Source organism: Argopecten irradians, chromosome 7, assembly GCF_041381155.1.
Source record: "Argopecten irradians isolate NY chromosome 7, Ai_NY, whole genome shotgun sequence".
NCBI lineage: Eukaryota > Metazoa > Mollusca > Bivalvia > Pectinida > Pectinidae > Argopecten > Argopecten irradians.
The window spans coordinates 26194295-26211536 of record NC_091140.1 but is presented as its reverse complement, the minus strand read 5'-3'; the positions used below and the strand labels follow the sequence as shown (position 1 = coordinate 26211536).

Here is a 17242-nt window from a genome sequence, read left to right as displayed (position 1 = left end):
TTTAGTATTCACATATAACTGGGCCTATAATACACCAGACCCCCTATATATCATGTGCTATTTCAATTATGTTTTGAATAAAATAAGAAGAGCTCCAATTATTTTGCTCCGCTGTTTTGAATGTATTAAGAAATTCGTATTTTAATAAATATCCGACTATCGGAAGCTATTTAGATTTATCCACTCAATATTGTCTACTATTTTCGGAACTTCGTTGCGCTGTGGACTTTACCTTGCTTCAAAACACCGATCACTGTCAACTGGAACTTTGAAGAAAATGGCTGCTGCAATGGACGTTGATGATTCTGAGCTCGGAGAGGGATCAGGAAATGGAGTAGAAAAGTCAGGGAAGAAACGATTCGAAGTGAAAAAGGTAACGAGAATGTTAGACGAAGTTCCAAACATACATAACTGATAATCGTTTGTGTTTTCTGAGAAATATATGTGAAACCATTTAACATTTTATTGTCACAACATTCAACCGTTTTCTAAAAATAGAAGTCCAAAAATAACTGCTGTCTCATTTCTATAGATATCGAGATTTGAGACTCATGAATGACATCAACAGGAAAGAGATGCAACTTTGTTTTGCCTTAAATAATGTTCGCCCAAGGGTCGTTTCTCGTTATTCGCAACTCACTATATAGAAACAGATAAAAAGATAATTTATTTCAAACTTAATATCAGAAAGTGCCAAGATTTAAGAAAAATATTGAATTCAACAAGACATAAATGTTGCAGTAGAGGAGAATATATAGTAGTCAGACCGGGGTTGGAACACTCTACAGTGACACCCTTATATCCCTACTTGCGAACCTTCCTTATTCGGTTCCCCTTGGGCCCTATAGCTAGTTATGCATATTGCGTTTTGGGACCAATCTGTCAACAAGATGGCCGCCAGGCAGCCATCTTGGATTTTGGTAGTGAAAAATTGTTACCACTATATTTCTCAGAAAGTACTGAAGGGATCATTCTCAAATTTCATATGTAGGTTCCCCTTGGGCCCTAGTTGTGCATATATACTTACTTTTGGGACTGATTGGTCAACAAGGTGGCTGACCGGTTGCCATCTTGGATTTTGATAGTTGAAGTTTGAAAAGTAGAGAAAAGATCCATCTGACAATTTCCGTCTGACAATTGTCATACACAGATTAATCTTTGGTGGCCCGCGCAAAGATCCCTCTGGGATTTTTGGTGATAGTTAATTTTTTTTACTGCTATTTCTCAGAAAGTACTGAAAGGATCTGTCTCAAATTTCATATGTAGGTTCCCCTAGGCCCATAGTTGTGCAAATTGCATTTCAGTACTGATCGGTCAACAAGATTGCCGACTGGCTGCCATTTTGGATTTTTTTGCACGGAAGTTTGTTAACCACTATTTCTCAGAAAGTATTGAAGGGATCTGTCTGAAATTTCATACGTAGGTTCCCCTTTTGTCGTAGTTGTGCATATTATAAATGCATGTTGGTCACCAAGATGGCCAATAGGCCGCCATCTTGAATTTTGATAGTTAACAGGGTTTTTGCCAGGCCTTTATAGGGTCTGGTAACCAGACCCATTCCCAATTGAAAAATACCACTGTATTTTCCCAATTTCAGTCTCTATTTTCCCAATTATGGCATCAGTTAAAACCACAAATGATGGTCTTATACCTCGAATATCAGTAATTAATATAATATAATTTAAGGCAAAGCCTTTCTGAGAGCGCAGCAGTTAATCCATACGTTCGGTTTTTTTAACTGTTATTAAATAGAAATATGCCAGGTAAATAAAGGATTTCTACGGCGAAAGAGTTATCTCCCCTGACCCATCAGTCTTATCGATATTGCCATGTGTTTTGTTCTAATTGCTTATTGTGTGCGCTGACTAACTGTACTGATAGAAACCATTTATATTATTATTAATTATTAGAATCATAGCTTTGCTGAATTACTGGCATTGAGTTTATAACAAGACAAACAATATTGAACATAGAATACTTCTACTTTCACTTTCTGCAAAAATACATGACAGCGGCTACAAATTATATCTCAATGTCTTTCTCCGTTGCCAGGCGGAAAATTCTGAAGCAACTGCTCACGTAAAACGGCTTTTAAGTTAAGATTCAGGACAAAATGCAATTGTTAGATTCAGGTAAGAATAAATTGAAAGGTTTATCTTTTACTAATGTTTTATTTTGAATTTTTCCAAGCATTATTTGTTTGTAATCTCGCGAGAGTGTGATATTGTAATCACACGAGAGTGTGACTTTGGATACTGTCTTGCGCTATGCTGGATCTTGTGTTGACTTCCTGTTTCCGGTTTTTGAGAAAGTTTTCCAACTCTACATATATTGGATGATATACATAGAATAACGTTACCGACACCTCTATCAAAAGAGTTTGCTTCGGCCCGTTCGCTGCGCTCTCTATAATGTCCTGTACGATAGACACATCATTTTTTAGGTCATCTGACCAAAGGTCAGGATGACCTATTGTCATCGTGTTTCGTCCGTCGTCGTGCGCCGTGCGCCGTCCGCCGTCCGCCGTGCGTCGTGCGTAAAACTATTTATACAAAAGCCTACTCCTCCTAAACCCTTGAGTGAATTACATCCATATTTGGTGTGAAACATCCTTGGGGAAGGACAATCATATTTTATATAAATGAGATAAGTCCGACCCCTAGGGGCAGAGGGGCGGGGCCCCAAAAGGGCAAATTTTCTTAATTTAAGCTTTTAAATCCTACTCCTCCTTCATCCTTGGATGGATTTCATCCATATTTAGTGTGAAACATCATTGGGGACCGACAATCATATTTTATATAAATGAGCCTGGTCCGACCCCTAGGGGCTGAGGGGTGGGGCCCCAAAAGGGCAAATTTTCTTAATTTTAGCTTTAAAATCCTACTCCTCCTTCATCCTTGGATGGATTTCATCTATATTTGGTGTGAAACATCATTGGGGAAGGACAATCATATTTTATATAAATGAGCTTGGTCCGACTCCTAGGGGCTGAGGGGTGGGGCCCCAAAAGGGCAAATTTTCTTAATTTTAGCTTTAAAATCCTACTCCTCCTTCATCCTTGGATGGATTTCATCTATATTTGGTGTGAAACATCATTGGGGAAGGACAATCATATTTTATATAAATGAGCTTGGTCCGACTCCTAGGGGCTGAGGGGTGGGGCCCCAAAAGGGCAAATTTTCTTAATTTTAGCTTTAAAATCCTACTCCTTCCTCATCCTTGGATGGATTTCATCTATATTTGGTGTGAAACATCATTGGGGAAGGACAATCATATTTTATATAAATGAGCTTGGTCCGACTCCTAGGGGCTGAGGGGTGGGGCCCCAAAAGGGCAAATTTTCTTAATTTTAGCTTTAAAATCCTACTCCTTCCTCATCCTTGGATGGATTTTATCCATATTTAGTGTGAAACATCATTTGGGATGGGCAATCATATTTTATATAAATGAGCCTGGTCCGACCCCTAGGGGCTGAGGGGTGGGGCCCCAAACGTGCAAATTTTCTTAATTTTAGTTTTAAAATCCTACTCCTCCTTCATCCTTGGATGGATTTCATCCATATTTGGTGTGAAACAACATTATGGATGGACAATCATATATTATATAAATGAGCCTGGTCCGACCCCTAGGGGCTGAGGGGTAGGGCCTTAAAAGGGCAAATTTTCTTAATTTTAGCTTTAAAATCCTACTCCTCCTTCATCCTTGGATGAATTTCATCCATATTTGGTGTGAAACATCATTGGGGAAGGACAATCATATTTTATATAAATGAGTCTGGTTTGACCCCTAGGGGCTGAGGGGTGGGGCCCCAAAAGGGCAAATTTTCTTAATTTTAGCTGGCCCAATTCCTGTTTTCAGGTTTCGGTCTCCGATCTCAATGATTTTATAGGGGTTTAATTGATGCCGAACAACATACAACATTTTCGTAAAGATTTTTGGTATTCCAAGATGGCCGCTGGCCCACTTCCTGTTTTAAGGTTTCAACCTCCGATCTCAATGAAAATTGGTCTATTCGGGTTTTAATTGATGCCGAACAACATGAAAACATTTTCATAAAGATTTTAGTATTCCAAGATGGCCACTGGCCCACTTCCTGTTTTCAGGTTTCAGTCTCCGATCTCAATGAAAATTGTTCTATAGGGGTTTTAATTGATTCAGAAGGGGGAACTTTAGGTGAGGACAATCATATTTTATAAAGGACCGAGCTAAGACCCATGGGGATAGTACGGCGGAGGTCCAAAATGGGAGCTTTGCTGAAATTTGGCTTTAAAATCTGACGACTCCTCATATTAATCCTTGAATTGGTTACAACCATATTTGGATGAAGGGCTACCAAGTTTGTTCAACAAATTATATTTACCTATTTCAGAAACTTACATATTGAACTAAGGAGTTCCTTGTATTGTTTATATTAATCGTTAACCAATTTGCTTTATACTTTGACTTTGTTGTTTTGTGCCATGAGTCAGATGACCGTTAAGGCCCATGGGCCTCTTGTTAATACTTTAGATTCGCTGGAACCATCTGGATTTCAATGGCAAAGTTCCTAAACTTTTGGGACTGATTGGTCAACAAGATTGCCAATAGATATATATATATAGGCCACCATCTTGGACTTTGATAGTTATAACTTATAGTTTGAAAAGCAGAGAAAAGATTCCTCTGTCATATATATGTCAGACATAGATCAATCTTTGGTGGGCGCCAAGATCCCACTTGGATCTCTTGTTAACATCTTGGTTTTATGGCAGAGTTTTGGTAAATCCCACTCATGCTTTTCTTTATTTTACAAAGTGTGTCATTTGTTTGATTTGTACAATGTTATGCCTTAGTCAGTATGACATTTTATTTGTTGATCTATGATATCTTTCATGTAATATTAAATGTCACATCCGGTGGACTGGCCATTTCACACAGATCTTACAAGTTGGAGGATGCATAAATTCCATGTACATTATCTATTGTCGGACTACTAGTATCAGGCCTTCAGACAAATGGGCCTTAGAACTAACGGGCCGTACCGATATAAAATGGTCACCCGTTCTACCTAGTACCAACTGAGCTACCTAGGCCTGGTCACCAATCAACCCATTCCAATATTCCACTATATTCCTCCCTCATTTTTCAAAGTCTTTACCCTTGAAGACATGCAAGATACTGTGGGTAATTTAGTCGAGTGCTGTTGCATGATTCGAAACAAGAAAGGAGAAAATGCAACAATTGTATTAATTAATTAAATATAAACAGAGACTGGAATTTGAAAATAGGGACCTCAGAACACTAGCCAAATGCTATATACTGACTTGTGCTACTCGGTCACAGATGCTCGACCCAGTCCAATTCCGTTAAAAGACCTTGACTTTAGTTAAATAAAAGTTACCTGATGTTATTTAGATACTGGATGGTATATATATGGGGTAACAATATGTTAGATGTATATCACAGCAAGGCACTTTTGAAACATTAAATCTGACCATATGCATGTCAACATTTGATCAGCAAAATGATAGAAATCACAGCTCAAACGGGCAGCTTATTCTAGCTGCCCGTTTGAGCTGTGATTTCTATTATTTTGCTGATCTAATATCTGGTATGTAGAGTTGGAAAAACTTTCTGATGTAAACCAGATCCAGTGTTGTGCAAAACCGTACTCAAAGTTATATTCGTGCTTGATTACAAAATACACATTTTGATAAATTCATAATGAAAATAAAACATTACTAAAATGTACATTCAAAAAGGATTGTTAACAGAATATTGTTAACAGAATCTTTCATTTATATATAATTACATTTTGTCCTAAATTCTAACTTTAAACCTGCGGCTGTATTCTTATGTGTGACCCTACCGCTTAGGAATTTTCCATCTTGGAACAGAGAATGACGTTGAGATACGTTTTCTAGCTGCAGTCAGATATTTTTGCAAAGTGAAAGTAGATCCTCAAGTCTACTTTATATATTGGTGATTTTTATCGTTTTATTTATTATTTTTCTGTTTGTAATTAAATGCATGTAGTAAGCAATACAGAAAGAAACACATATTTATTGTATATTATCCCTTGCATTGACTGATCATGACCAGTCTGTTGACTCTCATGTAATTGCATGAGTAGGCATATATTTTATATATATTATGTTATATTTATATAGACCTGGTCAGTGATAAATCTACGTGCGCATCCCGAGTCCTGGACTCACAGAATTTTAAAAGGACCCATGAAATTTCTGGGAATGGGTATCTATAACACTGTGGGACCCATTGTTTTCACTAAAACCATTGAAAAGGACCCACGAAAAATAATCGTAGATTAAACACTGCCTGGTTATAAAGGGATGTATATTATGTTTATATAGGCCTGGTTATAAAGGGAGAGTGTATTTTTTAACTTAACTTGTCAGTGTACGTACATGCATATGTGTAGGCCTAAATCTTCAAGATAGGGGGTTTTCTTATATTTTCATGAATGTGTTACGTTAGAAGTGCTTTGCACTTTGTGCACCTTGCCACCCTTATATTTATTAACTATAGATTGGTGCCATTGAATTGATCAGGGTTTCTACGAGGAGCAGTAAATGTTTGTTCCTTTTTGGGGTTATATTTACTTCTGTTACTTTTGATGGATGCTGATAATAGTTGTTCTTTAAAGTTACGTAATTACATTGTATTACTTTGATTATAACTTTTAATATTATTGGTATATACAACTGAAATTTCTGATAATAGATATGGGTATGATAATTGTATTTTGTTTATTTCAGTGGAGTGCCGTCGCGTTATGGGCATGGGGTGAGTATATCATCCATGAAACTAGATGATTTTTAAACTTGGTTAGAAAAATACAGGTATCAGGAAATAAATATGAAAAGCAATTCAACAATTAATTACATATATATACAATGGACATAAACTAGCAAATTCCTTTTAATAATTATATCTCTACATATATATATACATACTGCAGTATATATGATATATCATTAACTGTTAAGTAGCGGAAAACTGTGTTTAACTTTAATACCATAAGTCAGCATTATTAATAGATATCATGTCTGTTAGGAAATTATCATTATTGAACTCTTTGTTTTGTGAATTTATTAGCACAATATTAACCAATTCTTCTTTTCTATTTACAGACATTGTGGTTGATAACTGTGCCATTTGCAGAAATCATATCATGGACTTGTGTATAGAATGCCAGGCAAACCAGGCCTCTGCCACTAGTGAGGAGTGCACAGTCGCCTGGGGTGTTTGTAATGTAAGTAAGAGAGGTACACAGTCGCTTGGGGTGTTTGTAATGTAAGTATGAGAGGAATACAGTCACCTGGGGTGTTTGTAATGTAAGTATGAGAGGTACTATACACAGTCACCTGGGGTGTTTGTAATGTTAGTATGAAAGGTGTACAGTTGCTTGGGGTGATTGTAATGTAAGTATGAGAGGTATACAGTCACCTGGGGTGTTTGTAATGTAAGTATGAGAGGTATACAGTCACCTGGGGTGTTTGTAATGTAAGTATGAGAGGTATACAGTCACCTGGGGTGTTTGTAATGTAAGTATGAGAGGTATACAATCACCTGGGGTGTTTGTAATGTAAGTATGAGAGGAGTACAGTTGCCTGGGGTTTTTGTAATGTAAGTATGAGAGGTACACAGTCACCTGGGGTGTTTGTAATGTGAGTATGAGAGGAGTACAGTTGCCTGGGGTTTTTGTAATGTAAGTATGAGAGGTGTACAGTCACCTGGGGTGTTTGTAATGTGAGTATGAGAGGTGTACAGTCACCTGGGGTGTTTGTAATGTGAGTATGAGAGGTGTACAGTCACCTGGGGTGTTTGTAATGTGAGTATGAGAGGTGTACAGTCACCTGGGGTGTTTGTAATGTGAGTATGAGAGGTATACAGTCACCTGGGGTGTTTGTAATGTGAGTATGAGAGGTATACAGTCACCTGGGGTGTTTGTAATGTGAGTATGAGAGGTGTACAGTCACCTGGGGTGTTTGTAATGTGAGTATGAGAGGTATACAGTCACCTGGGGTGTTTGTAATGTGAGTATGAGAGGTATACAGTCACCTGGGGTGTTTGTAATGTGAGTATGAGAGGTGTACAGTCACCTGGGGTGTTTGTAATGTGAGTATGAGAGGTATACAGTCACCTGGGGTGTTTGTAATGTGAGTATGAGAGGTGTACAGTCACCTGGGGTGTTTGTAATGTAAGTATGAGAGGTATACAGTCACCTGGGGTTTTTGTAATGTAAGTATGAGAGGAGGTGTACAGTCACCTGGGGTGTTTGTAATGTAAGTGTGAGAGGAATACAGTCACCTGGGGTGTTTGTAATGTGAGTATGAGAGGTGTACAGTCACCTGGGGTGTTTGTAATGTGAGTATGAGAGAGGTGTACAGTCACCTGGGGTGTTGGTAATGTGAGTATGAGAGGTATACAGTCACCTGGGGTGTTTGTAATGTAAGTATGAGAGGTGTACAGTCACCTGGGGTGTTTGTAATGTAAGTATGAGAGGTATACAGTCACCTGGGGTGTTTGTAATGTGAGTGTGGGAGATATACAGTCATTCTGGGGTGTTGGTAATGTGAGTATGAGAGGTATACTGTCACCTGGGGTGTTTGTAATGTGAGTATGAGAGGTATAGTCACCTGGGGTGTTGGTAATGTGAGTATGAGAGAGGTGTACAGTCACCTGGGGTGTTTGTAATGTAAGTGTGAGAGGAATACAGTCACCTGAGGTGTTTGTAATGTGCGTATGAGAGGTGTACAGTCACCTGGGGTGTTTGGTAATGTGAGTATGAGAGGTATATTGTAATGTAAGTATGAGAGGTACACAGTCACCTGGGGTGTTTGTAATGTTAGTATGAGAGGAGGTGTACAGTGTCACCTGGGGTGTTTGTAATGTAAGTATGAGAGGTATACAGTCACCTGGGGTGTTTGTAATGTAAGTATGAGAGGTATACAGTCACCTGGGGTGTTTGTAATGTGAGTATGAGAGGTATACAGTCACCTGGGGTGTTTGTAATGTGAGTATGAGAGGTATACAGTCACCTGGGGTGTTTGTAATGTGAGTATGAGAGGTACACAGTCACCTGGGGTGTTTGTAATGTGAGTATGAGAGGTATACAGTCACCTGGGGTGTTTGTAATGTGAGTATGAGAGGTATACAGTCACCTGGGGTGTTTGTAATGTGAGTATGAGAGGTGTACAGTCACCTGGGGTGTTTGTAATGTGAGTATGAGAGGTGTACAGTCACCTGGGGTGTTCGTAATGTGAGTATGAGAGGTGTACAGTCACCTGGGGTGTTTGTAATGTGAGTATGAGAGGTATACAGTCACCTGGGGTGTTGTAATGTGAGTATGAGAGGTATACAGTCACCTGGGGTGTTTGTAATGTGAGTATGAGAGGTATACAGTCACCTGGGGTGTTTGTAATGTGAGTATGAGAGGTACACAGTCACCTGGGGTGTTTGTAATGTGAGTATGAGAGGTATACAGTCACCTGGGGTGTTTGTAATGTAAGTATGAGAGGTGTACAGTCACCTGGGGTGTTTGTAATGTAAGTATGAGAGGAGGTGTACAGTCACCTGGGGGTGTTTGTAATGTGAGTATGAGAGGTATACAGTCACCTGGGGTGTTTGTAATGTGAGTATGAGAGGTGTACAGTCACCTGGGGTGTTTGTAATGTGAGTATGAGAGGTATACAGTCACCTGGGGTGTTTGTAATGTGAGTATGAGAGGTATACAGTCACCTGGGGTGTTTGTAATGTGAGTATGAGAGGTGTACAGTCACCTGGGGTGTTTGTTATGTAAGTGTGAGAGGTATACAGTCACCTGGGGTGTTTGTTATGTAAGTGTGAGAGGTATACAGTCACCTGGGGTGTTTGTAATGTGAGTATGAGAGGTATACGTCACCTGGGGTGTTTGTAATGTGATATGAGAGGTATACAGTCACCTGGGGTGTTTGTAATGTGAGTATGAGAGGTATACAGTCACCTGGGGTGTTTGTAATGTGAGTATGAGAGGTATACAGTCACCTGGGGTGTTTGTAATGTGAGTATGAGAGGTATACAGTCACCTGGGGTGTTTGTAATGTGAGTATGAGAGGTATACAGTCACTGGGGTGTTTGTAATGTGAGTATGAGAGGTAACAGTCACCTGGGGTGTTTTGTAATGTGAGTATGAGAGGTATACAGGTACATCACATTCTGGGGTGTTTGTAATGTGAGTATGAGAGGTATACAGTCACCTGGGGTGTTTGTAATGTGAGTATGAGAGGTACACAGTCACCTGGGGGTGTTTGTAATGTGAGTATGAGAGGTATACAGTCACCTGGGGTGTTTGTAATGTGAGTATGAGAGGTATACAGTCACCTGGGGTGTTTGTAATGTGAGTATGAGAGGTATACAGTCACCTGGGGTGTTTGTAATGTGAGTATGAGAGGTATACAGTCACCTGGGGTGTTTGTAATGTGAGTATGAGAGGTATACAGTCACCTGGGGTGTTTGTAATGTGAGTATGAGAGGTACACAGTCACCTGGGGTGTTTGTAATGTGAGTATGAGAGGTGTATACAGTCACCTGGGGTGTTTGTAATGTGAGTATGAGAGGTATACAGTCACCTGGGGTGTTTGTAATGTGAGTATGAGAGGTATACAGTCACCTGGGGTGTTTGTAATGTGAGTATGAGAGGTATACAGTCACCTGGGGTGTTTGTAATGTGAGTATGAGAGGTATACAGTCACCTGGGGTGTTTGTAATGTGAGTATGAGAGGTATACAGTCACCTGGGGTGTTGGTAATGTGAGTATGAGAGGTGTACAGTCACCTGGGGTGTTTGTAATGTGAGTATGAGAGGTGTACAGTCACCTGGGGTGTTTGTAATGTGAGTATGAGAGGTATACAGTCACCTGGGGTGTTTGTAATGTGAGTATGAGAGGTATACTGTCACCTGGGGTGTTTGTAATGTGAGTATGAGAGGTATACAGTCACCTGGGGTGTTCGTAAATTGAGTATGAGAGGTGTACAGTCACCTGGGGTGTTTGTAATGTGAGTATGAGAGGTATACTGTCACCTGGGGTGTTTGTAATGTGAGTATGAGAGGTATACAGTCACCTGGGGTGTTTGTAATGTGAGTATGAGAGGTGTACAGTCACCTGGGGTGTTTGTAATGTGAGTATGAGAGGTATACAGTCACCTGGGGTGTTTGTAATGTGAGTATGAGAGGTGTAAGTGTGAGAGGTATACAGTCACCTGGGGTGTTTGTAATGTGAGTATGAGAGGTATACAGTCACCTGGGGTGTTTGTAATGTGAGTATGAGAGGTATACAGTCACCTGGGGTGTTTGTAATGTGAGTATGAGAGGTATACAGTCACCTGGGGTGTTTGTAATGTGAGTATGAGAGGTATACAGTCACCTGGGGTGTTTGTAATGTGAGTATGAGAGGTGTACAGTCACCTGGGGTGTTTGTAATGTGAGTATGAGAGGTGTACAGTCACCTGGGGTGTTTGTAATGTGAGTATGAGAGGTATACAGTCACCTGGGGTGTTTGTAATGTGAGTATGAGAGGTACACAGTCACCTGGGGTGTTTGTAATGTGAGTATGAGAGGTGTACAGTCACCTGGGGTGTTTGTAATGTGAGTATGAGAGGTATACAGTCACCTGGGGTGTTTGTAATGTGAGTATGAGAGGTACACAGTCACCTGGGGTGTTTTGTAATGTGAGTATGAGAGGTGTACAGTCACCTGGGGTGTTTGTAATGTGAGTATGAGAGGTGTACAGTCACCTGGGGTGTTTGTAATGTGAGTATGAGAGGTATACAGTCACCTGGGGTGTTTGTAATGTGAGTATGAGAGGTATACAGTCACCTGGGGTGTTTGTAATGTGAGTATGAGAGGTATACAGTCACCTGGGGTGTTTGTAATGTGAGTATGAGAGGTATACAGTCACCTGGGGTGTTTGTAATGTGAGTATGAGAGGTATACAGTCACCTGGGGTGTTTGTAATGTGAGTATGAGAGATAACAGTCACCTGGGGTGTTTGTAATGTAAGTATGAGAGGTATACAGTCACCTGGGGTGTTTGTAATGTGAGTATGAGAGGTGTACAGTCACCTGGGGTGTTTGTAATGTGAGTATGAGAGGTATACAGTCACCTGGGGTGTTTGTAATGTAAGTATGAGAGGTGTCACCTGGGGTGTTTGTATGTAGTGTGAGAGTATACAGTCACCTGGGTGTTTGTATGTGAGTATGAGAGGTATACAGTCACCTGGGGTGTTTGTAATGTGAGTATGAGAGGTATACAGTCACCTGGGGTGTTTGTAATGTGAGTATGAGAGGTATACAGTCACCTGGGGTGTTTGTAATGTGAGTATGAGAGGTATACAGTCACCTGGGGTGTTTGTAATGTGAGTATGAGAGGTGTACAGTCACCTGGGGTGTTTGTAATGTGAGTATGAGAGGTGTACAGTCACCTGGGGTGTTTGTAATGTGAGTATGAGAGGTATACAGTCACCTGGGGTGTTTGTAATGTGAGTATGAGAGTGTACAGTCACCTGGGGTGTTTGTAATGTGAGTATGAGAGGTATACAGTCACCTGGGGTGTTGTTGTAATGTGAGTATGAGAGGTATACAGTCACCTGGGGTGTTTTTGTAATGTGAGTATGAGAGGTATACAGTCACCTGGGGTGTTTGTAATGTGAGTATGAGAGGTATACAGTCACCTGGGGTGTTTGTAATGTGAGTATGAGAGGTATACAGTCACCTGGGGTGTTTGTAATGTGAGTATGAGAGGTATACAGTCACCTGGGGTGTTTGTAATGTGAGTATGAGAGGTATACAGTCACCTGGGGTGTTTGTAATGTGAGTATGAGAGGTATACAGTCACCTGGGGTGTTTGTAATGTGAGTATGAGAGGTATACAGTCACCTGGGGTGTTTGTAATGTGAGTATGAGAGGTGTACAGTCACCTGGGGTGTTTGTAATGTGAGTATGAGAGGTATACAGTCACCTGGGGTGTTTGTAATGTGAGTATGAGAGGTGTACAGTCACCTGGGGTGTTTGTAATGTGAGTATGAGAGGTATACAGTCACCTGGGGTGTTTGTAATGTGAGTATGAGAGGTGTACAGTCACCTGGGGTGTTTGTAATGTGAGTATGAGAGGTGTACAGTCATTCTGGGGTGTTTGTAATGTGAGTATGAGAGGTATACAGTCACCTGGGGTGTTTGTAATGTGAGTATGAGAGGTGTACAGTCACCTGGGGTGTTTGTAATGTGAGTATGAGAGGTATACAGTCACCTGGGGTGTTTGTAATGTGAGTATGAGAGGTGTACAGTCACCTGGGGTGTTTGTAATGTGAGTATGAGAGGTATACAGTCACCTGGGGTGTTTGTAATGTGAGAGTATGAGAGGTGTACAGTCACCTGGGGTGTTTGTAATGTGAGTATGAGAGGTATACAGTCACCTGGGGTGTTTGTAATGTGAGTATGAGAGGTGTACAGTCACCTGGGGTGTTTGTAATGTGAGTATGAGAGGTATACAGTCATTCTGGGGTGTTTGTAATGTGAGTATGAGAGGTGTACAGTCATTCTGGGGTGTTTGTAATGTGAGTATGAGAGGTGTACAGTCACCTGGGGTGTTTGTAATGTGAGTATGAGAGGTGTACAGTCACCTGGGGTGTTTGTAATGTGAGTATGAGAGGTATACAGTCACCTGGGGTGTTTGTAATGTGAGTATGAGAGGTATACAGTCACCTGGGTGTTTGTAATGTGAGTATGAGAGGTGTACAGTCACCTGGGGTGTTTGTAATGTGAGTATGAGAGGTATACAGTCACCTGGGGTGTTTGTAATGTGAGTATGAGAGGTGTACAGTCACCTGGGGGTGTTTGTAATGTGAGTATGAGAGGTATACAGTCACCTGGGGTGTTTGTAATGTGAGTATGAGAGGTATACAGTCTTACCTGGGGTTTGTTGTGTAATGTGAAGTATGAGAGGTGTATACAGTCACCTGGGGTGTTTTGTAATGTGAGTATGAGAGGTATACAGTCACCTGGGGTGTTTGTAATGTGAGTATGAGAGGTTACACAGTCACCTGGGGTGTTTGTAATGTGAGTATGAGAGGTATACAGTCACCTGGGGTGTTTGTAATGTGAGTATGAGAGGTATACAGTCACCTGGGGTGTTTGTAATGTGAGTATGAGAGGTATACAGTCACCTGGGGTGTTTGTAATGTGAGTATGAGAGGTATACAGTCATTCTGGGGTGTTTGTAATGTGAGTATGAGAGGTGTACAGTCACCTGGGGTGTTTGTAATGTGAGTATGAGAGGTATACAGTCACCTGGGGTGTTTGTAATGTGAGTATGAGAGGTACACAGTCACCTGGGGTGTTTGTAATGTGAGTATGAGAGTGTACAGTCACCTGGGTGTTTTGTAATGTGAGTATGAGAGGTACACAGTCACCTGGGGTGTTTGTAATGTGAGTATGAGAGGTACACAGTCACCTGGGGTGTTTGTAATGTGAGTATGAGAGGTGTACAGTCACCTGGGGTGTTTGTAATGTGAGTATGAGAGGTATACAGTGACCTGGGGTGTTTGTAATGTGAGTATGAGAGGTGTATACAGTCACCTGGGGTGTTTGTAATGTAAGTATGAGAGGTACACAGTCACCTGGGGTGTTTGTAATGTGAGTATGAGAGGTACACAGTCACCTGGGGTGTTTGTAATGTGAGTATGAGAGGTGTACAGTCACCTGGGGTGTTTGTAATGTGAGTATGAGAGGTATACAGTCACCTGGGGTGTTTGTAATGTGAGTATGAGAGGTATACAGTCACCTGGGGTGTTTGTAATGTGAGTATGAGAGGTGTACAGTCACCTGGGGTGTTGTAATGTGAGTATGAGAGGTGTACAGTCACCTGGGGTGTTTGTAATGTGAGTATGAGAGGTACACAGTCACCTGGGGTGTTTGTAATGTGAGTATGAGAGGTGTACAGTCACCTGGGGTGTTTGTAATGTGAGTATGAGAGGTATACAGTCACCTGGGGTGTTTGTAATGTGAGTATGAGAGGTATACAGTCACCTGGGGTGTTTGTAATGTGAGTATGAGAGGTGTACAGTCACCTGGGGTGTTTGTAATGTGAGTATGAGAGGTATACAGTCACCTGGGGTGTTTGTAATGTGAGTATGAGAGGTATACAGTCACCTGGGGTGTTTGTAATGTGAGTATGAGAGGTATACAGTCACCTGGGGTGTTTGTAATGTGAGTATGAGAGGTATACAGTCACCTGGGGTGTTTGTAATGTGAGTATGAGAGATGTACACAGTCACCTGGGGTGTTTGTAATGTGAGTATGAGAGGTACACAGTCACCTGGGGTGTTTGTAATGTGAGTATGAGAGGTATACAGTCACCTGGGGTGTTTGTAATGTGAGTATGAGAGGTATACAGTCACCTGGGGTGTTTGTAATGTGAGTATGAGAGGTATACAGTCATTCTGGGGTGTTTGTAATGTGAGTATGAGAGGTATACAGTCACCTGGGGTGTTTGTAATGTGAGTATGAGAGGTATACAGTCACCTGGGGTGTTTGTAATGTGAGTATGAGAGGTGTACAGTCACCTGGGGTGTTTTGTAATTGAGTATGAGAGGTTACAGTCACCTGGGGTGTTTGTAATGTGAGTATGAGAGGTGTACAGTCACCTGGGGTGTTTGTAATGTGAGTATGAGAAGGTATACAGTCACCTGGGGTGTTTGTAATGTGAGTATGAGAGGTACACAGTCACCTGGGGTGTTTGTAATGTGAGTATGAGAGGTATACAGTCACCTGGGGTGTTTGTAATGTGAGTATGAGAGGTATACAGTCACCTGGGGTGTTTGTAATGTGAGTATGAGAGGTATACAGTCACCTGGGGTGTTTGTAATGTGAGTATGAGAGGTATACAGTCACCTGGGGTGTTTGTAATGTGAGTATGAGAGTTATACAGTCACCTGGGGTGTTTGTAATGTGAGTATGAGAGGTGTACAGTCACCTGGGGTGTTTGTAATGTGAGTATGAGAGGTATACAGTCACCTGGGGTGTTTGTAATGTGAGTATGAGAGGTGTACAGTCACCTGGGGTGTTTGTAATGTGAGTATGAGAGGTACACAGTCACCTGGGGTGTTTGTAATGTGAGTATGAGAGGTATACAGTCACCTGGGGTGTTTGTAATGTGAGTATGGGAGGTATACAGTCACCTGGGGTGTTTGTAATTCATGTAGTATATTTTGAGAGTATATAATGTAGTGTCAATGAGATGATGTCAAATTGATCGTTCTGTGAGGATCAAGTGTATTGTATCTAGCTGTCTTGTTTAATGTTGTTAGACTGGGGAGTACAGCGATTTCATTAAAGGTTTAGTAAATGATAAAACAAAGTTCCTGATATTGAGGGGACGATTATTTGTAAATAATTATTATTAACACATCAAATTCCTTATGATAATATACCTGAACAACCAAGACTTTTGCAAATAACATTAAAAAAAAAAACATTCAATATATATGGTGTAAATGTATGCATTGTTATTTTATTTCAGCATGCATTTCATTTCCACTGCATTTCTCGCTGGCTAAAAACAAGACAAGTGTGTCCACTAGACAACAGAGACAGGAATGGGAATTTCAGAAGTAAGCCTTCACAACAATGACATGACAGTGTTCAATATACATTGTAGCTCTATGTATTGAAAATGTTTAGAAAATTGGTGTAATGATCACACTATTAGGTTATAAGACATTATATCCTTCAGGCATAGCTGTAACACAATATTTTCTATTTTGAAACTTTTTTCAAAAATGAAGAAATTCTTTGTTGCTTTTATGATATTTGTTTCTTTTAATTTGTGATCTTTTATTTTCTATATCATCTATCTCACCTATACCATATTTGTTTTATGTGATAAAGGGATCCCCCCGGATAGACTGTCTTGAAAATTTGACAATCTATTTTGTTTACAGTTTACCTCATATTGTAAGCAATTGATTATGATATTGTACCCCAGATAAATTGAAACTGGTTTCCATAAATGATGATGATGACTGTTCTTATGTTTTATTTTACAGGTATGGACATTGATGGAGCACGAAACAAAGAATCAGAAGAGAAAACTCACTGTTATTTGCATTTAATATGGAAACTGTATTGTGTTACTGAATTTCACTATTGTTCATGTATTTCATTCAACTTATCAGTTTAACTAAGTAAAAGACTGTGACATTAAA

The 17242-nt window shown here is 40.4% G+C and overlaps 1 protein-coding gene across 1 annotated transcript; it reads left to right on the top strand.

The window, feature by feature from the left end:
- The first annotated feature begins 215 nt into the window (after positions 1 to 215).
- LOC138327994 (E3 ubiquitin-protein ligase RBX1-like) lies at positions 216 to 17242 on the top strand. Its single transcript, XM_069274544.1, has 5 exons — positions 216 to 373; positions 6759 to 6786; positions 7134 to 7255; positions 16558 to 16648; positions 17084 to 17242. The coding sequence occupies exons 1-5, from the start codon at positions 278 to 280 to the stop codon at positions 17215 to 17217; spliced, it is 471 nt and encodes a 156-aa protein (XP_069130645.1). The 5' UTR covers positions 216 to 277; the 3' UTR covers positions 17218 to 17242.